The sequence below is a fragment of the Haliotis asinina genome, chromosome 2 (genome assembly GCF_037392515.1).
Source record: "Haliotis asinina isolate JCU_RB_2024 chromosome 2, JCU_Hal_asi_v2, whole genome shotgun sequence".
Classification (NCBI taxonomy): Eukaryota; Metazoa; Mollusca; class Gastropoda; order Lepetellida; family Haliotidae; genus Haliotis; species Haliotis asinina.
The window spans coordinates 63628817-63648029 of NC_090281.1; the positions used below are offsets into that span (position 1 = coordinate 63628817).

Consider the following 19213-nt stretch of genomic DNA (forward strand, 5'->3'; position numbering starts at 1 on the left):
AGGCTAAAAGGTTACTGTCTCTCTAAGTAAAAATTCGGCTGAATATTAAAAATGCTTTTTATTCCAATAATCGCTTTTACCTGTGTATGTTTGCCATTTAAATAATATCTGTAATTCTGTCAATATTGTACATGGTCAGACAAAGTGTGCAACTTTAGATGAAATAGATTCATTCGTTTGAAGCGGAAAACTGTTGTGGATTTTTAAGATTTTTATTCTTTTGAATAACACGTGTGAATGCTATTCCCTGCGTGAAAAATGTGTGCAGTGGGTTGGTTTCAACGCGTTAATCACCTCAACTACAGGAAATATTTCACTTATTTTTCTACCAAAGAAAACGAAAAAATGAATAAATAAAAAATGAATAAATAATAAATAAAATAATAATTTTTAAGTATGAATGTGTTTGGTGGGTTATAGTAATTTTTCGTGGTTTCGTTGTATGGTACTCCTTTCATATTTTCTACAAATGTTAAGTAGCATTTTGTGTTCATTAAAGTTGGGTTAAGTAGAATAAAACACCGTTTTGTCACGCCGGCAAGATCAAACTTCAAACAAATTTTCTCAGACATGTTTTAATAGACTTCATTAACTGTTTATCAGCCTACAATCTGACTTCAATTTAAAGCAAAAATCAAGATAATAAACTAAGATTGAGTGACCTGTGGTCACCTGAATAGAAATGGGCGTCGTCAAATTTCATCCCTTCGCACTTCAAAGGAAAAGTCAAATCCAAATAGGTCAAATCTTAAAGATCTCTAATTTCGTGGCATTAACGGTTCATTAAATAAACATTGAGTGAGTCTTCCTACAGAACGAGTCTTCTGTTTTCCTCGAAACTGCTTTCATTTCAATCTCAAACCCGCTAAAAGTCGTATTTTCGTGACAACTACTTTAATTATCGGGTCCGACATCGGACAAGTCGAGAGGAAGCCGATCCTATATGCAGACATTATCAGTCAGGATCTTCCCTATGGCTTTAGCGTCTTAAAGAACACCCCTTAACTCGAGGGTACATCTCTCGACCCTCGTTATCAGTTGTCCACCCCAAGGCTATTGTAACCGGCTTTTCGGACCTACCGAGGTATGATATGTTAAATGGAAGGAAAACAAAAGAAGAGGCAATGCTCGCAGGCCCTTGGCCTTTTACAGCCAATATCCAGAGAATTAAATTCAGTATAGTAGATTCCGTACCGATATGGCTTCTGTGATTTGATTGGCTGAGCGCGGAAGCCATGTTTACCCGGCCATGACATTGTACGCGGGATATTTGCGTTCAGTCGCCTCGCTATATCGTCAATTGGAGCAGGGGTGATGTTCGAGTGAGTAGGGTTGTGTTAAACGGTGAAAGGAGTTCGGAATACGCTAACTGTTGTTACACCTTGCTGCTGATGAGCGAAGAGTGATTTATTGTGTGTGATTCTCACCTGCATTTTCGGCGCTCTTTGATGTTACAGGTAAGACAACACAGGGTGATGATAAGGATTGTGATGTATGGTACAGTGTGAAAAATATGACTGTTGTTTTAGAGTGATGACATATCACACGTGGTTGTGACAAGCATGCATCGTAATGATTGGTTCAATGCAAGCGGTAGTTATTTGACGTTCGGATTTTCGATATTTCTTTAGCCGAGACTTTTAGACAGCGCTAGTGTCAATATACACAACCATGATATTGTCAAGGCATATACACAGAAATGTAAACGGTTTTAGACTGGGAACTCACGAGACACTGCTGAACTGCACCGACTGTTTAGTAAAGATTCAACTGTAAATTACGTTTTAGAGTATTTAACAAATTTATGGAAAACAACTACTCTTGATGAGTGCGACGTTTTGATACACGCTGTTCAAGAATCTTTATCGAAACGTCATACTCGCCAAATAAAAGGCGTTGGGTTCTATACAGTTCGTTCACTATTGTGCGTGTAGACTTCTAGAATGCCAGTAAGGAAATTATGTGTAAAGCAGGTTTGTTTCAGAAAACCATTTACGTCAATTTTGTTGAGTACAGGCAAGACAAAAAAGAAAGATGTTGAAATCTTCCTTGTCTTCCATAAATCAAATCGTTTTGAAAACCCTCATCTTTAGTTAGGTGAGAACGATACCTCCAGTTCGTTTGTCGAAAAAACTGTAAAATCCCGCAAAGGTAATGAACGCCCGGAAATTCAACATGCCATTGCGAGTAATTGAGGTTATTCCACGTACAGTCTGCATTAACAGTAGCACGTTGCGGAAGGCAACACACGCCTACACTATGTCCACATACTTTGTGTGGAGACTGAACTTGCATCCTGTCACCTAAACCAAAACCCTTTAAAAGACATTTTTTCCCAAACACTCCCTCTTTCGTGCAACGATTCATCTCGTTGGCTCATTTTCACTTCCCAGTTAAATACCTTACAGCATAACCAAATACTCAGCATTACAAAAACTAGGCTAATTAATCTATTTGCTTAACCAGGTAATCCACTTAACCTTTTTAATTATCCGATTATTGTTAATCCGGATAATCCCCAAATCGTAGCCTCATAAACTAACACAACACTCCACACCAAAAATGTTTGCATTGGATTAACAGCGATAAGATGGAGATGGAATGTGGATGTGTGCTAATCTCACGAATGTTTATGTTTCGGTTTATAATTCCCCCGGGTATGGGATTCACCATTGGAATAGGATCTTCTTTTAATTATTTTTTACCATTGTCTGTTTTGCCTAACCTGTGGAGCGGGATAACGATAATACCATTGAATTAATGTGGATCAAATCGGCGTCCTTTGATGCAACTTTGTAACAAACATATTTATCTGCTCTCAATGCAATATAACCAATATTAGGTTAAAAGCAATGCGTTTATTTGTTCTACAAAATGTGTATACATTCGGACATGGTAAATTACATGTTCTTGTTTATCCTTGTTTTAAGTAATATAAATGTAGGTATCCGTAACCATTTGAAGGTTACCGCATCCCTTAACCACTGATCTATTTCATTTGGTTCAGATCACGATTATATTAAATCAGACTCTGAAAATATATTTATATTCATTCAGATATTGATTATATTAATTCAGACTTTGAAATATATTTATATTCATACATCGTAAGTTGTTATGTAGATCTAAATCGTAATTACCTACCAATACATTTATTCGTGGTACTCAAACAAACATTTATAGGTTTGAAAATTCAATGCAGATGAATTAAATGTTAAAATCACACTTCGGTTGACAGCTCCCAATTGGCTTGATAATTTCACTCATCCACATTAGCAAAATCAACGTACGAAATACAATTCCCCCACACTGGTTATAACACGTTGAATACACTCTACTATTACACTCTTAACACGTTCACACCTATACAACCCCAGTATTAACTATTTACACACAGTACTAGTGTTTACAAGTTGACAGGTGATATACATGACTCAGAGGTTAGAATCGGAACGACCTTTATGAAAAACTACAATCTAAACTGATGAATCACAAAATTGCATATTGCTTTAGCACTACGCCAATAAACATGCATTAAACCCTCTGAACTACTGGGAAGGTCGAGCATGTTACAATCACAAGTGTAATCGACAAGTACAAGGTATATATTAGTGTATAATACTCTTCAATGTTTCGGTTTTTTATCTAATGCTCTAGACGCAGGTGGTGTTGGTATATCGTGAATAAGCAGTTATTCGAGTATATTGTGCTGTCTGACAAGGTTCAGTAGATTTATAAACCGGTGTGGGAAATATTTCTCAATAGTCTGTCGTTAATGTGAGTCTTACCAAACCTAAGTGTAAGTATATGTACATATCTACACGTTGACAAAGGTGTAAAAATGTGAGATATGTCTATTAAGAGCAGTGCTCGCATATATTACTGGCTTAATGTAGACAGAAACATTTGAAATGAGTCTAAAGCTGGTCACTTAAGAAACTGATGCATGGGCTTACAGAGAAAACTTTTTTTGTTACAGGGCAATGAAAGGTCAAATACAAACGCTAATGACTAACTCTAAAACATAGAATAGCAAAACATTATAATTACCATACAGACACCAGGTGTTGAGGAGAAACACGTGTTTGTCCTATTATCATAATATGTCGAGCTTGGAGGTGACAAAATATTCAATATATCCTGGTCTATATCTGTCAAAGCATTCAAATATTGTCAATGGTAGCTCAAAGTTCATGCGATTGCGTTTACGGATCCATCCGTTTTTCCTTCAATAAAGTATAACTAAATTTCACATGGGTTTTGTAAGTGAAAACGAGAACTTGCGAAACAGCTTTTAAAACAGAAATTGTATATTTTTCAGTTATAGTCAGCTAATTAAGCTAGTTTGGTTGTTGTTGTTGTTGTTGTTGTTGTTGTTGTTGTTGTTTAACGCCACATTCAACAATGTTCCAGCTGTATGGCAGTGATTTGTAAATTATCGAGTCTAGACCAGATAATTCAGTGATCAACAGAATGAGCATCAATCTACACAGCTGGGATACGATGATGCTTTAGGTTACAGAAATATGTTAACGACTCGGGTAACATTGAGTTAACTTTTCGTATGTTTACAATTTGACTGTGATTCATAGACGGAGGCTTTTGTTTGCAATTGGTTTTCACGCATAAGAAAAACGTGTGTCACTTGAGCTTTCTCTAACACGAAATAAAGCCAAAGTGATATAGTGACCTTAACCATGAAGTCATCGGATCCTTCGAATGCACCATTTCATATGCAATCCTCGGATTAACGCGTGTCGTCGGTTTCCACATATTAGCGCTGTAAGAGAAGCCATCTATTGTGCTCTCCACGTTAACCCTCTGTCATCACGTCTGGCCAAGTATATAGTACATACCCAGAAACTATGCCAGACATCTTCTCAACCAAACACACAAGCGGAACCATGCAAGACAATCACGTCTTTGTGAGCATGCAGACGCCTGCGTCATGAACGGTTAGAGCAACAGGTGATATTATAAAAGAAATTGTGGCATGCGTTCAAAATATGAATGACAGTTTTGTGTGTAATCCACGTGGATGAAGTACGAATGAATCCGTGGAAGGCATTTAAGGTAAAATTTACGATGCGTAGTTTAATTTAAACAGTAAACCTTTTTCTGCGTGTAGGAACTCATCCTCATTGAACATGGAATTATAGCCACATCTGGAGCATCACATATTCGCTTCGATACACTTCTTCCGCTTCATGTCGGAGTAATAATGTGACTACACAATCGACATAGCTTATGTATGAGTTGTACATTCGCATCTGCTTGAAAGGTATTTAAGATGTCAGCGTGTAAATATCAAAACACGTCGTTAAGGATGACAGATTCTGATTTATTACAATACGCCAGAAGTTGTCATTCATAAACTGTTGTTTCCTATTCTGATATTTGTGTTAAAACCTTCCTTGAAGTTTGAGCTCATCAAAAGAAATGTAACATATTGCAATGTATTTATAAACCATACTAAGTCATTTACAAGTAGTAATCGTGTCGTTTGCAAATGACCCTTGTATATTTCATTGATGAAATGAACACTGACATCGGAGATTGTGTGTTTCAATAAAGAAGAAGGTAATAATGATTGTATATGTGTACTTTCGAAGTTGACCTCTGTAATACGCGCTGTAGTTGAAATCTGCAATAAAAAGTATAACGACTGTCCAATATAGTTGTCAAGACGTATGTAGTCCTCACTAGACAAATAGCGATAGAAAGCCCTTTGCATTCTTTATGACACAACCACTGCACCCGGGTACTTCATTTGTTGTCTAATTTTACGACTGGTTGCTTCTCGAGATTGACTTTTTCAAAGAGGCTCCTTTCATTGAAATTTATTATGTGTAACGAAATGTGGTGATTTGATGTACTGACTGACGTCTGAGGCGACTGGGGTGGGTGTTGGGGTAGGGGAGGGGTGGACTGCCATTAGATTACAGCCCCACAGGGGAGGGGAGTGACTGCGGAAATTAGGGGGTTGGGGTTAGGGATGGTTGCGATGAATATCTGGTGGAAATAGCTGGTGAGAGTTCTTCTGATTGGGATCTTTTCAGTTTATCTCTTTTTCAATTAACGCGCTGGATCCTGCTGATAGATTAAGAATTTAGTGAAACAGTCAATTATTACAGAATAAGTGGTTTCCGTTGTGAAAGGAATAGCAGGAGATTACAGTGTATGTAAATTGTGTGTAGTCAAAACGCCATATGGTAAAGTGTGTCAAGAGGTTTGTTTTTATTTTGTAGAACTACAATACACATTACCACTAAACCCTGCCACGCCCCGCCACGCCTATGCCTACGTGGGTGACACCTGTTATACGAGTACCAAGGTGGTGGGTAGTCTTGTCGGATCAATGTTCCTACAACTGGTCTACACGCATTCATAATAAGTAGTAAGATTGTTTATTACACTGAAGACATATACCATCGAACAAACTCAACTGCCCTCCCCTTCTTACACCCGTGCCCTCCCACAAGCTCTCGTCAGTCACACATTTTCACAAGCATGCATTTCTTCATACAGAGTATGAAATGAAAATAATATGCTTTTCACTTAGACAGCAAATCCGTACTCGATGTATCATTTTGATATTTAATAACCCCTTTTGTACATTGAGCATGCTATCAAATCACTTTGTCGTCGTGATGCGTTGTCGATTTCATATGACACTTCCTCTTGTAACCAAAACAAACCCACCATTCCGTAATTAATGTCCATATACAACCTGTCAATCATCTGACAACCAAGCATGTATTCGCTTATTCTATAATATAGCTTGTTAATTGATTCCGTGGTCGACTTCTTTGTCCTTTGTTTTCCCGAGCAGAATCTTATACTGAAATATGATCTGAAAATGATTATCTATTTAAGGTACATGCACGGACATGGAGAGATGTTTGTTTCAAAACAAGTGGCCATTTCGTACCTTTGACATTGGTTTTCGAATGACCATGTTCATTGTAAGTGGACTTTATATTCCTATTGTGGTGAAAAAGAGCATTTGTCACGTTAAACTTCATCTGTGTTTTCCCCAAAATATCGGTATGAGTATATGTAATGTTTATCATGATACCGACTTATTCCTTAATTGTGTCAAACTTTAACCTATCGGAGATACCGCATTTGACGAAAAAGGGTAATCCTCCAGATTTCTTTTAAAAACAGCCAACAATTTACAAACACGGTTGTCAGTTGCAGTGTTTCAGAAGGCAAACTTTAGAATTACAAAATTAGTAATCAGACCGAAAATAACCAAATGGAAATTCCAACTTTAAAATCAAAATGAATGGAAGAATAAAGTTAGCCATTTTCCAATTAAATCGTTAAAAACAAATATTTCTCAGAATCATTCCTCTTTGAAATATCATATTCCTCTACGCAATATCCCCAGGTGATGCTGCCTCAGAACACACAGCCAGAGTGCAGACATCTGTCTTGTGTCTGGGGCAGACGCCCGGACGCCGAAAGGAAAATACGCCAAAGTCGCCTTTGTCACCTGCCGTCAATTGCATCAACATGTTTACAATGACGGTTACTAGTTTCTATCCTCGTCACACATTCCATGTTTATGTTTCGGACTTTAAACAAAAGGGGCCAGTTTAATTCGTTTGTATTTGAATGATTGTCTTGAGTTTATTTATGTATGAAATCATGGAAAGTGGCATCCTGTTTAAATGCGATACAGACACCAGGTGAAATTGACATCGCCATGTCTGAAATGCACGTCATTTCATTTTCACTGACGCGATGTTTGTGTTTTGCATTTGTCCGTATTACGTTTGTTGATACATTGTTTATAGTTTACTTACAAACTGGTGAACATTTCACGAAATATGATGCTCTTTATTGCAAGGCATTATCAATATGAAATATGAGCTGCTTTTGATGGACTGTAACTATCCGAATCCCATGCATGTGCAGTGACCCACTGAAATGGAGATAAAAGCATGTCAATCACGAGAGTACAGCTTCTGATGTCCACTGAACCGGAAATCTCATAACTGGATGACAAATCAATAACCCTAAATATATTTGAAATTAAGTGCATGTGAATATATCACAGCCTTGCATGCTAATATGATCATATTCGTACGAGCATCAATTTGCATCTATATATACGAATAATGAATATGGAATATGGAACACTTATGTATTTTATTCATCTATGTGGGGATGTCAAAAACGTTCATACTTAAAATAGAGGGTCATAGGAAAATTCAGTCTGAACTGATGGTCATCTCGTCATGTGATTTTGTTTATGCGTAAAAGTAAACAAAGAGGACGATTACGTACATACCTAACAGATTTGTGTATAATTTAAGGCGGATTATAATAGGATAGTCTGTCTGTTTATGTTTCGGCGTCTGCCTGTCTGGGACGATGCAGTTTAGATGACTGCAGATTGTCTGCATACACCGAGACACTGACCCTTGGGGGATAGCTTACGCCAGGGATGACGGTTCGATGTTTGACCCAGCAACACAAAATAACGAGTTAAATTAATCCATGTGATGGAAAGTTTGGGAAAAGGCAGTAGGGTACCGAGTTTACATTTGTGGGGATAATAATAACTACAAATCATGATGACGGTGTGGTCAGTTTGACGATGACGATGACGATGACGATGACGATGATATTTCAAAATTCAATCGGTTCTTGTTATTGTCAGAAACAGTCAGATATTAATCCTAATGCTGCCAATGATAATAAAAACACAGCCAAACTCAGAGCATACACAGTGGTTGGAAACACCATACACTCAGAGCCAGTTCACACAGTTTCCCAACATCGTGTTTAAACTAAGTCCCCATAACCCACCATGGCACGAGGCTGTTCAGTAGTCACCACGTGTACAGTAACTGCTACTTTAACAGCCGAATCACGGACATGACCCGCTGTTTATGGACATATGAATTTATGTTCAGTGCCGAGCATCGGGAATGCGAACTCCATCTGTCATGTATTTAAAACACCACCACATACCCCCACTCTACAGTTATAGATTTTAAACTGACTACTGTAGGTCTTGACCGGCAAGTTTACATTTCAGTCACGTACAATGACTTATACATATAAGTATTAGTATTCCACAAGCTGAATGACACATAGCCACTATGATGAATTAATGTGACGCTCTTTGTTTCTGGATAATTTGGTTATGAATACCGTGACACTCTAATACGATGGGTTTTACATTATTCAAGGAGGTTCTCATATTAAATTCATGGCTAAACTGGCCTGTCGTCACCTGCATCATAAAAGTGTGAGAAGTCATCAATAATAGGTCTGTATTCGTGTATATTGCCCCCCTGCTCAATGTCTAGCCGACAGGCTGTTAACTTTATGATATAGACAACTTTACTGTTATACAGGCATTGTACATCTTCACAATTAGAGTGTCTATTTCAATCAATCATTGAGAGTGAAACTGACAATACAATTATTCATTTTAACATATCACATATTGCAAGCACTCTATAAAACTTAGGAAGGTAACGTATTTCAGAAACATATATCTTTTAGTTTGTTAATTATGTTCGCATTTCCAAACAATAATTCTTAAATGACAAGTACTCTTTGAAGAACTTTAGGTTTAACACCACTCTTCCATCACTTATAAGTTTTAACCAAGAATGAATGAGTATTGTTTTACATCGCTTTTAAAATTAGTTCGTCAAAAGCACGGAGGAGGCAGATAGGGACTTCACACAATATAGGTCAGTGGAGAATCAAACCCGTGACGAGCGAACGCTGTAACAATGAGACTACCCAAACATGCCTACAAGTCGGGAAGTATATCTCTCAATGACTTATGACATCGAAAATGTCTTGTTTCGCTTTGGAGATATATCAAATTAAACTCTTATAGTAGTTACCTGTTTTCGTATAACTAACAATTCACATCCCCAGACAGCATATGCTGCAAGAAAATTGCGGTAGGCCGTGTAGGATTCACCATTAGTCACGTTTACTGAAACGTCTCTCGATCCCTTCAACAGACCTTTAACAAAACATCGGTCTAGCAAATCAGGTCAAAGGGCTATTCTTTCCGTCCTTGCTGTCAATTTCGCGTGACCTAGTCTCATTCCTAACGTACAAGTCAGGGACTGTTTCACAACCTAATGTATTTAGACATGAAATACAAACCACCTTCAATACACATCTATGGGAAAAGAGCAAAGACGTCGACGATCAGAGTAAGATAGGTGCATGTAGATAGCTATGAAAACAAAGGGTTTCTGGCCACACACGTCCGACGATGTTACAATATGATATAGCTGTCAGTGAGATGCTTATCAGTTTTGTAAAGTATATGATTGACACTTGTGGTGTAGTGTGCATGCTTATTTCAATGATGTCGATTTCAGACATCTCGACGACGTCCGATTGACAGTGAGACTGACGTGTATCCTGTTAATTAAGATAAATCGTATTATTTTTGAGTCATCGGTATGAGACGAACATAAATAAGTGACATTTTGATGGATAAAGTTGAAAGAACTAAAAAAATTGTATGCTTTTCACTGAATGCACATGATTACGTGACCGGTTGATGGATGTGTATAATAAATTTCTTTAGTGTCTAGAATAATTTATAAATTTAAAAATACAACGTTCATGTAAACGTAACTGAATCTAATCTGAAAAACGTGAAAACCTTTGATGTTTATTTAGCTACAATACGTGCAATTGACAAGATCAAGGACTTGCATATTTTGAAATAGACTTCACAGCGGTTTGCACATAATGGATAATTACTTAATATAAGTCATCATGTTCATGTCAATTAATGACAATAGACAGAACATATGTCGGGGCACATCTTGACATGTCTGTCATATTTAGCAAGTCAGTTTCAAACCGAACCACGTCAATTACAAAGATGCGTCTTTGCCTACAATTAAGATAATTATTTCGGATCAAAGTCGGCGGGTCCGATGTAGATGTGTGAAAACGTCTGTTGACGATAACCTGTCAAGTTGCAATTTGGGACAAATACCCGCGGGTCTTGAAGAACCCCAGACAACATTTGGCCATCAAATGGATGTGATTTTGTCAATCGCACCTTCGGTTGTATCTTCAGGGTGTTAATTCTTTTACGGCCAACTAGACCAGCCGATTCATCAAATGGGATTAAGTCCGTTGAGCAAACAATTAAACATTACGAAACAATAGAGGGGAACATGGGTGGCCAATTACTTGAGTCTGGCAACAGGCTTCAGCCAATCGGCAGTGGTCAAGACAATAGGACCGCTAGCCAAACAATAGGAGGTATTTCGGACATGTCCTCAGAGCCCGTCGGCCCATTATAAACAGCGATTACCCTGGCTGGGAGATTGTCTTGTATTTTGATTTGCTTTGAGCCAATGGGGATGCCCAAAGGTGCCTACTGGTATTAAGTAGGGTGCAGATCGCAGATAGATTACTTGTGTCTGTGACTGTGATGAGCAAGGTTCATTCCAGAGACAGTTTGGATAACAGTTAGTGTGATTGAACATAGCCAACTGGATACCATTACTGGAGTTGTCTCTACTGTAATGTGAGTAGACGTAATGTGATCATCTTTAATCGGTATTTGATTTGAAGTGGATGTACTTTGAAAAGTCCCTGATTGTTAGACGACCTGAATGAATCAATGCTTGTGTAATGAAGTTTTAGATAGTACTAGCGAGTTGAATATTAAAGGTGAAAATTAGTTTAGATGATATATATCAGTGAATTTGATTAATGTGGCAGAATTTGTATCTGACATCTAAGTCGTTACCTGAGACATACATTTTTCCTGTTGCGTTAATACTCTCTTCTACTATTACACTTAAGATGCACTAGTTGTGAGATGCTGTCACTTGTTGTAGCAATAGATGAAATATGACAGCATCATGGTGTCATAATTCTAATATATCGCTACATAATCAACCAGCAGTATTTAATAATCTAATGAAACAATAGTTGGTTTAGCTGACACTAGAATTACTTTTCTAAACGAGCAATACTTCTTTATCCTAAGATGTGGAGCATCTATACATACACATTCTCCGTCTATAAAATACTGTTTGTATTTAAAGACGTGTAGGTCTTCTCTGTGTGATGATCTACCGGTATGTTTAACATCCTAATCCAGTGGAGTCCGGCTGTCGTGATGAAGACTGTCTTCATCTTAACGCTAATGTTATCAGGGGTACATCTTGTAATTCTGTCCTGCGTCGAAAGGACTGTGATTACGTTCTCCTCTCATCTGTTTACATAAAGCGCCACAAAGCCTCCTCGACAATTCGCAATGTAAACGTCACAGGCTAGAGTCGCCCCCTGCCCTCACATCGTTAGACCCTGCCCTGTTGTATTGTACAGGTTAAGTACTTGGCGGTTATTGACTGAGATGCCCTTTCTAAAGATAAAAAGAAGAGCTTTGACAAAATGATTCAATTTGATTTGATTCAATTTTATTGTGTAATTCATTGTCACTCATCAATTGAACATATTACGTCAGAATTGACCCGTGCCTCCTTAATAAAGTGGAGAAAGTTTAAGAAGTTCTCACACCTGTGACACCGTGACGAGAATCTGTTTGGAACCGGTGTAGGGACATTTTGTAAACCATTGTTATTTGACCACGGCGCTCCTACGCTTATTTCAGTGCCTTTGAGAGCCCTTAATGGATTTTCTGTGTGGCAAACAAACGGGCAATTTTAGGGTAGGGCTTTTGCCTCCAGCTAAGATGGTCAGATATGAAAATGAATCATGTGATTCTCCGAAACGATAAAACTGAAATTATGTGCCCTCGTGGCTCGGCTTTGTTAAACGTGATCTGCGACTGTTTTCCAAAGAGAGATTTTTGTCCCATAAACCAGGTTTGCACGTCACTCAGCACTGGTGCGATTTAAGTCTTTATTGAGGCACTGACAGTGTTTGTGTCCACAAAATTTATTTCATTAGTTTTCATTTGCACTCTTATCGCGTTTGTCCCATTTATCAGCCGAGAGACACCCATAAGATTATGTGACTCTAAAAGGTGATAGTATGCCCTTTTCATGAATTTATTTTATCTGTAAGTTTACTTCATAAGCTTCATATACACACCATTAGCACGTAAGTCGCATTTTCACTTTGAATGTTGGATTTTGTTTATACACTGGGATTAGCCTCCGACAGTTTATATTTACCTGTGGCAGATTTATGTCAACTATTACGATTTTATGTGGCTTAATTCTCTTGCACGTTAGTGATTTTGACAGGCTATCGAATAAAAGGTAATTCCAACGTTGTGTTATCTTTCAAACATTACTGGACGTTTCCATTAACGATTATCATTGAGTTTGGGGTTAAGATAAAACAAAACCGTAAGTGTATATGTCACGTCAGTCTCCCTAAACCGTGCATACACAACCACCTGTTAATATAATAAATTGTGTCTCTTTCATTTGAGCGGTAAGTCGTCTTGTCACTAATAGAGTAATAAATTTAGAAATCCAATTTCAAGAATTTGGGTGTCCGTATGCTCATATTCGCGTTGAGCAACAAAGACTCTTTTGGGACGGCATGGAGGTAAGACTGTTTATTTCATGTATATTTCAACCCCGAGTCAGTCAGGCGTACATAACGTGTTATTGAAAACACAGTCTCATCATTCGTCGTGAGCCTCACAGAGAGTCTCACAAGTGACATGTGTCGGTGGAGCGACTCGCGGCCTCCAATATTTGCTTGTCCTCAATGAGGAAGCGTGTCTAGAATACAATCGTCATTGTCACAAACATTCTTGTATATTTCACACTTTGTATACGATGGACGAACGGGGACGCACGTCAATTTCACCATTATATTAGTCAATTTCATTCCGATAGGTTCCCGTGTATATCACAATAAAACAGGATCAACATTGTAGCCGGGATGAGTATGTTTATTTTGGACACGGTGGTCCTATATGTCCATTATCTTTTTGACATGCTTAGGTGAAACTGAAGCTAGTGTATTTCACGTTGGTGATTCGTAGTGACACGGTGTTAATATCTCTCTTGTATATTTCAGACGAACCAATGCTGTAACGGACACTGAGGATAGGAAGGTTTCAAAATGACGATGCTAATTTCAGCACTAATGGCCCTGGTTTCAACGACGCTCGTCAGTTGTCAGAATATCACTTTTGAGATCTCGGAAGGACAAGAAGCCCCCGTTCTGGTTGGGAATGTGGCCAGCGGATCTAATCTTCAACAACAGGTTGGCGAGACTGAGTTTCGGGCCCTGAGGTACAGCATTGTCTCTCAGGAGAGCAAGGTGGATACCTTCTTCAGCGTTGATGAAACATCGGGCGAAATATTCACAACTGACGTGTTGGACCGTGAAAGTTTTTGTGAACATGTGTCAGTGTGTTTGTTGTCGCTGGATATAGCAGCGCAGTCATCTAGAAGCGCCTTTTTCAGAAAAATCACAGTCAGTATCAACGTGAAAGACATTAATGATAACCCACCACGTTTCGGTAATTCAGAATTTCGATACAATCTGTCTGAAGGCGCATCATTGGGAACAAAGATTTCCCTCCCGCTTGCAACGGATAAAGACTCGAATGAACAAAACCTTGTGCAGAATTATAAACTTTCACCCAGTTCTCTGACATTCGCTCTTGATTCTGTTACAACGGATGGTAAAATTTCAAGCTTGTCATTATCTTTGACAGGTGATATTGACAGAGAATCTCAAGATGAATATGCATTTATTCTAACAGCTACTGACGGTGGGAGTCCTACAAGGACAGGTTCTCTCTCCATAATTATTAACATAATCGACGAAAATGACAATGAACCTGTTTTCCAGCGTGGTATCTACGAAGCCACTCTTCCGGAGAGCGCCGATATTGACTCCACCGTGGTGCAAGTGTCAGCTGTTGACATCGACATGGAGGAAAACGCCAAAATATCCTATTTTTTCTCAATACCAACTCAAGAACGCGTTTTGAAGCATTTTTCGATTGAGGAATCCACTGGGCTTATCAGCGTAAAATCTACTTTGAACTCAGAAGGTGGTTCAGTCTTTGATTTCCATGTTAAAGCAGTTGATCACGGAAACCCTCAACTGTTTGCCGAGGCTCAAGTCATCGTTGCTGTCACCGACAACGTTAATGACCCCCCTTTGATTGACGTTAAGTTGTTGTTCGCTGAAGATGGTGCTGCTGCCGTTCCTGAGTCGTCTACTATTGGTAGAACTGCAGCGTTGATTTCTGTAAAGGATTCCGATTCAGGAAGAAATGGATTGGTTGCTTGTCAAATCACTGGCCAGTATTTCCAACTCCAGAAACTTGAACTAACGGAATACAGAGTGATTGTCGCTCGGTCGTTAGATCGGGAAGGAATGCACGTGCATAATGTGACTGTCACGTGTCAGGATCAGGGCACGCCCCCTTTGTCTTCCTACCAAGAGTTCCTGATCCGTGTTACCGACGATAATGACAACGCCCCGCTGTTTTCTCAAGAAAAGTACTTCAAAAGTATTGACGAAAACAACGCTTTTCCGGTATCGTTAGGCGAGGTCAAAGCCAGCGATAAAGACTTTGGTGAAAATGGTGAAATCGTGTACAAGCTTGATACTGCTGCCTCTCTATCTTTCGACATTGACGAATCCACAGGTGAAATTTCCGCCATTAGGACTTTCGACAGGGAGGCGGTTCCGAAATATACATTTAAAGTGTTTGCAATTGACAAGGGCGAGGTACCGTTGACCGGAACGACCACTGTTGTTGTCAACATCGGCGACAAGAACGACCTGAGCCCCACCTTCTCTAACGTGTCGTACGTGTTCTCTGTGAAGGAGAATTCTCCCGTTGGCTCTTTCGTTGGTAAAGTTAGAGCAACAGATGCAGATGTTGGTAAAGGAGGTGAAGTGCAATACACACTACGTGGATCCCCTGTCAACGGTGTTATTCCTTTCACCGTGAACGCAAAAGGTGAAATCAGCACTGCAGCTGAAATTGACTACGAATCCATGGAAACTTACAATTTCGACATTCTGGCGTCCGACCTTGGCACCCCGCCACAGATAACATCGGTGCCGATCAAAATCCGTATCCTTGACGACAATGACAACCATCCCGAAATCAATTTCCCTGTGCCAAGTAACGACTCAATAACCATCCCCCACAATATGGAACCTGGCACTGAAATTGCAATTGTGCAAGCGTATGACCTCGACTCTGGACTCAATGGATGGCTCACGTACTCAATCGTCACAGCTAATCAAACCGGCTTGTTTCAAATCAGCGCCAGCAGCGGTGTCATCAGACTCGGCCGGGCAGTCACGGACAAGGATGTGAAGAAGTACAACATCAACATCAGCGTGCACGACGACGGGACCCCCCAGAGAGCCACCTACGCCGTTCTTAACGTTGAAATCGTTCACGCAGACGCTTATACAGCAACGTCCAGTGACACTAACATGAAAATCGTCATTGTCCTCGTCTGTATAACAGCTGTATTGGCTATTGTAGTCCTCGGAACTCTATTCACTATTCGATACGTGGACAATAGGCGCAAATACAAAGACTACACTGATAGCGAGAAGAACCAATATTCCTCATCCAAATCTTCTTCCAAGGGCAGTAAAAAGGAATTTAACGAATTAAAGCCTGGTATTATACTAGTCACCGAGGGTAACAAGCTCACGAAGAAGACTGTGACTTTTAAAAATGACACTAAGGACAATAAAAGTGACGTTTTCGCTACAGAGGAATCTCAATACAATCAACTGAGGCACTTGAGTGAAAGTTCCAATAAAAGCAATGCAGCGTCACCAGCTAAAAACAATAAAAAGGTAGGTATTTCACATGAAAATATGAAGTTTATACCAATTCAATTAATTGTGATTTATAAATACACGATTTAATCATATGTCAGCGTCATTTGGTACAGGTCAGTCAGTACATTGCAATATATAAATGCCAAATTTAATCATATGCCCGTAATGAACTCATTTATATTTCATTTGATTTAACGATATATTGTTTAGATAATCACTGACTCGGTTGTTTATGATTCAGTGGTAGCTGACATTATGATATGGACATCACTAATGTATTTCATCACTAATATATTTCATGTCTATTTCAGTCACGTGTGCCATCTTCATCCACCTCGATAGAGGGAGAAGTCAGTGTGGTAGACATCCTTCATCAACACAAGGCATTAGTGCAGTCTCTCCGGTTAAAGAAGAACCATAATAATGTAAGTATATCTTCAGCTGAAATCACACTGGTATATGTCATGTCCATATCACATGTCCATATTCTGACGACCATGGGTTACTGAAGATCAGTTCTAAACCGGATCTTGTCGGGTGTGCCATGTACCGACAACGGCTGTTGCACAAGAGAACGAAATGCCATATTGTTTGGATTGGTATTTACTACAATTCACCAGATATATTCAACGTAACTTGTTGTTATTGAAATAGATGGATAATTAAAACAGAACCCGAATTATTTAATAATTTACCATAATGATCACGTTATGTGTTATTACAGGCAAAAGATGGAGAGAAGGACCCGGATGTTTGGAGTGACACGTCAGGGGAGACAATAGGAACTGATAGCGGCCATGGCGGAAGTGACCTTGACATGAACAATAGTCTCAAGGTAAAGCTTTGTCCTTCGTGTTTTTATTAGATTCATATGTCGCAACTCTAAAATGTCTTCATATTCAAAGAAAACCTACACACTTGCATTAAAGGCCTGTTTTTCGCTATTTCGTTGTGCAAAACGTCACACATGATATCACAACATTCATGCATTTCTTCACATGAACGTTTGTTAATATGTAATGTTGACGGTTTTTTGCATAAATAACAGTGTGAGCTTATTTTTTTAAAAATGTATGTTTTTCATCTTTCAGATGTCCGTTTGATGCTAAAGCTTCCAGACACCTGTTCAGCTTTAACCTTGAGCCAGCATTACCACGCGTCACATCCCAGTGACTACATGTTCATTTCATATCCTGATTGGCACTGCCAAGGTCATTAATCCGCGCAGATGAAACTGACATGTGAATCACAAGTCCATCGAAATGTCTACCAAATGTGTTTTATAAATCAACTGTGAAAAACTCAAAGGTGTCATTTTTCTAACAGATATATGTTCATCCCTTAAAAATTGTAAAAATATTCAAATTGACTGATCTATTTTATACATAATATATACACCAATGTGTCAAAACATAATATATGAAAAGATGTCAAAATATGGGTAAAAATGTACATTATGATTTGGCATAAATTCTCGAAGTGTCCGAAGTGCATAATCAGTTTCTTTGGCCGAGAACATACCGTATTGTACATTACATGGATATTATGTTCATTTCGTGTGTCCATCATAGTTAACATCATTGGTCCACTTGCTCACTCTTGTTCATTGCCGTTATACAGATGTATATTTCTTCATTGTTTGTAAATAGCACTTGTTAATTTTGTACGTTTACATTGTTATTGTTAATAAATTGACTACTGAACTGACATAGCTGTCTGTGTTGTTCTGAAAAGAGGATCACATAGTGCCAATGGAATGAAGTCTGTTGTAAGCTTGGATGGGGAATAAGGTGATAAGGGAATAAATAATAGGCGCCCTTATCATTCATATAGGCCATAAGCACTCAACTTATCATATGGCCAATTCACATTAAACAGCCTTGGTAAAATGCTAGTGTTATAACTCATGGCTTACCTGTAACAAATACCTACTGGCCCCGAACTAGGACAAAGATATTATCATATTTTATAATTGATTCTTTGGTCTTTGTTCTGAAACCCTTCACAAGCGACAGCTGTAGTCGTGTTGGGGATAAATCGTAAATTGTTAGAACAGTATTTTTACTAGTTTTTACATCAAGAACACCTTCCCAGGAAAACCTTTTAAGTCAATTAAACACAACGAGGGAAATTTATTTAGGTTTATTCGAATAAACATAAACACGTAAAACATGTACTTTAATGACCTTCCCCATCCCGCATCACAGTGAATTGTCCCATATATTAACCTTCTGATGCTGTACCTGCAATAATTATGGATATTCGATACCAACGATATTATTCAATTGATTGAATAGTATTACTATGAAAGCCATGACATGTTATTGATAAATATATTGCACTGGGTGGACGGTGATATGCTTGGTTGTTTCCAATGGATATTCGTCACGTGACACGATACTAGTGAATATTCAGTCGCTCACTCAAT

General features: G+C 38.6%; 1 protein-coding gene across 1 annotated transcript; it reads left to right on the forward strand.

Annotated features, from left to right (window-relative positions):
* The first annotated feature begins 1295 nt into the window (after positions 1-1295).
* Positions 1296-18492, forward strand: LOC137274116 (protocadherin-9-like). Its single transcript, XM_067807114.1, has 5 exons — positions 1296-1457; positions 14029-16800; positions 17097-17210; positions 17510-17620; positions 17877-18492. The coding sequence occupies exons 2-5, from the start codon at positions 14074-14076 to the stop codon at positions 17886-17888; spliced, it is 2964 nt and encodes a 987-aa protein (XP_067663215.1). The 5' UTR covers positions 1296-1457; positions 14029-14073; the 3' UTR covers positions 17889-18492.
* The last annotated feature ends 721 nt before the right edge of the window (positions 18493-19213 follow it).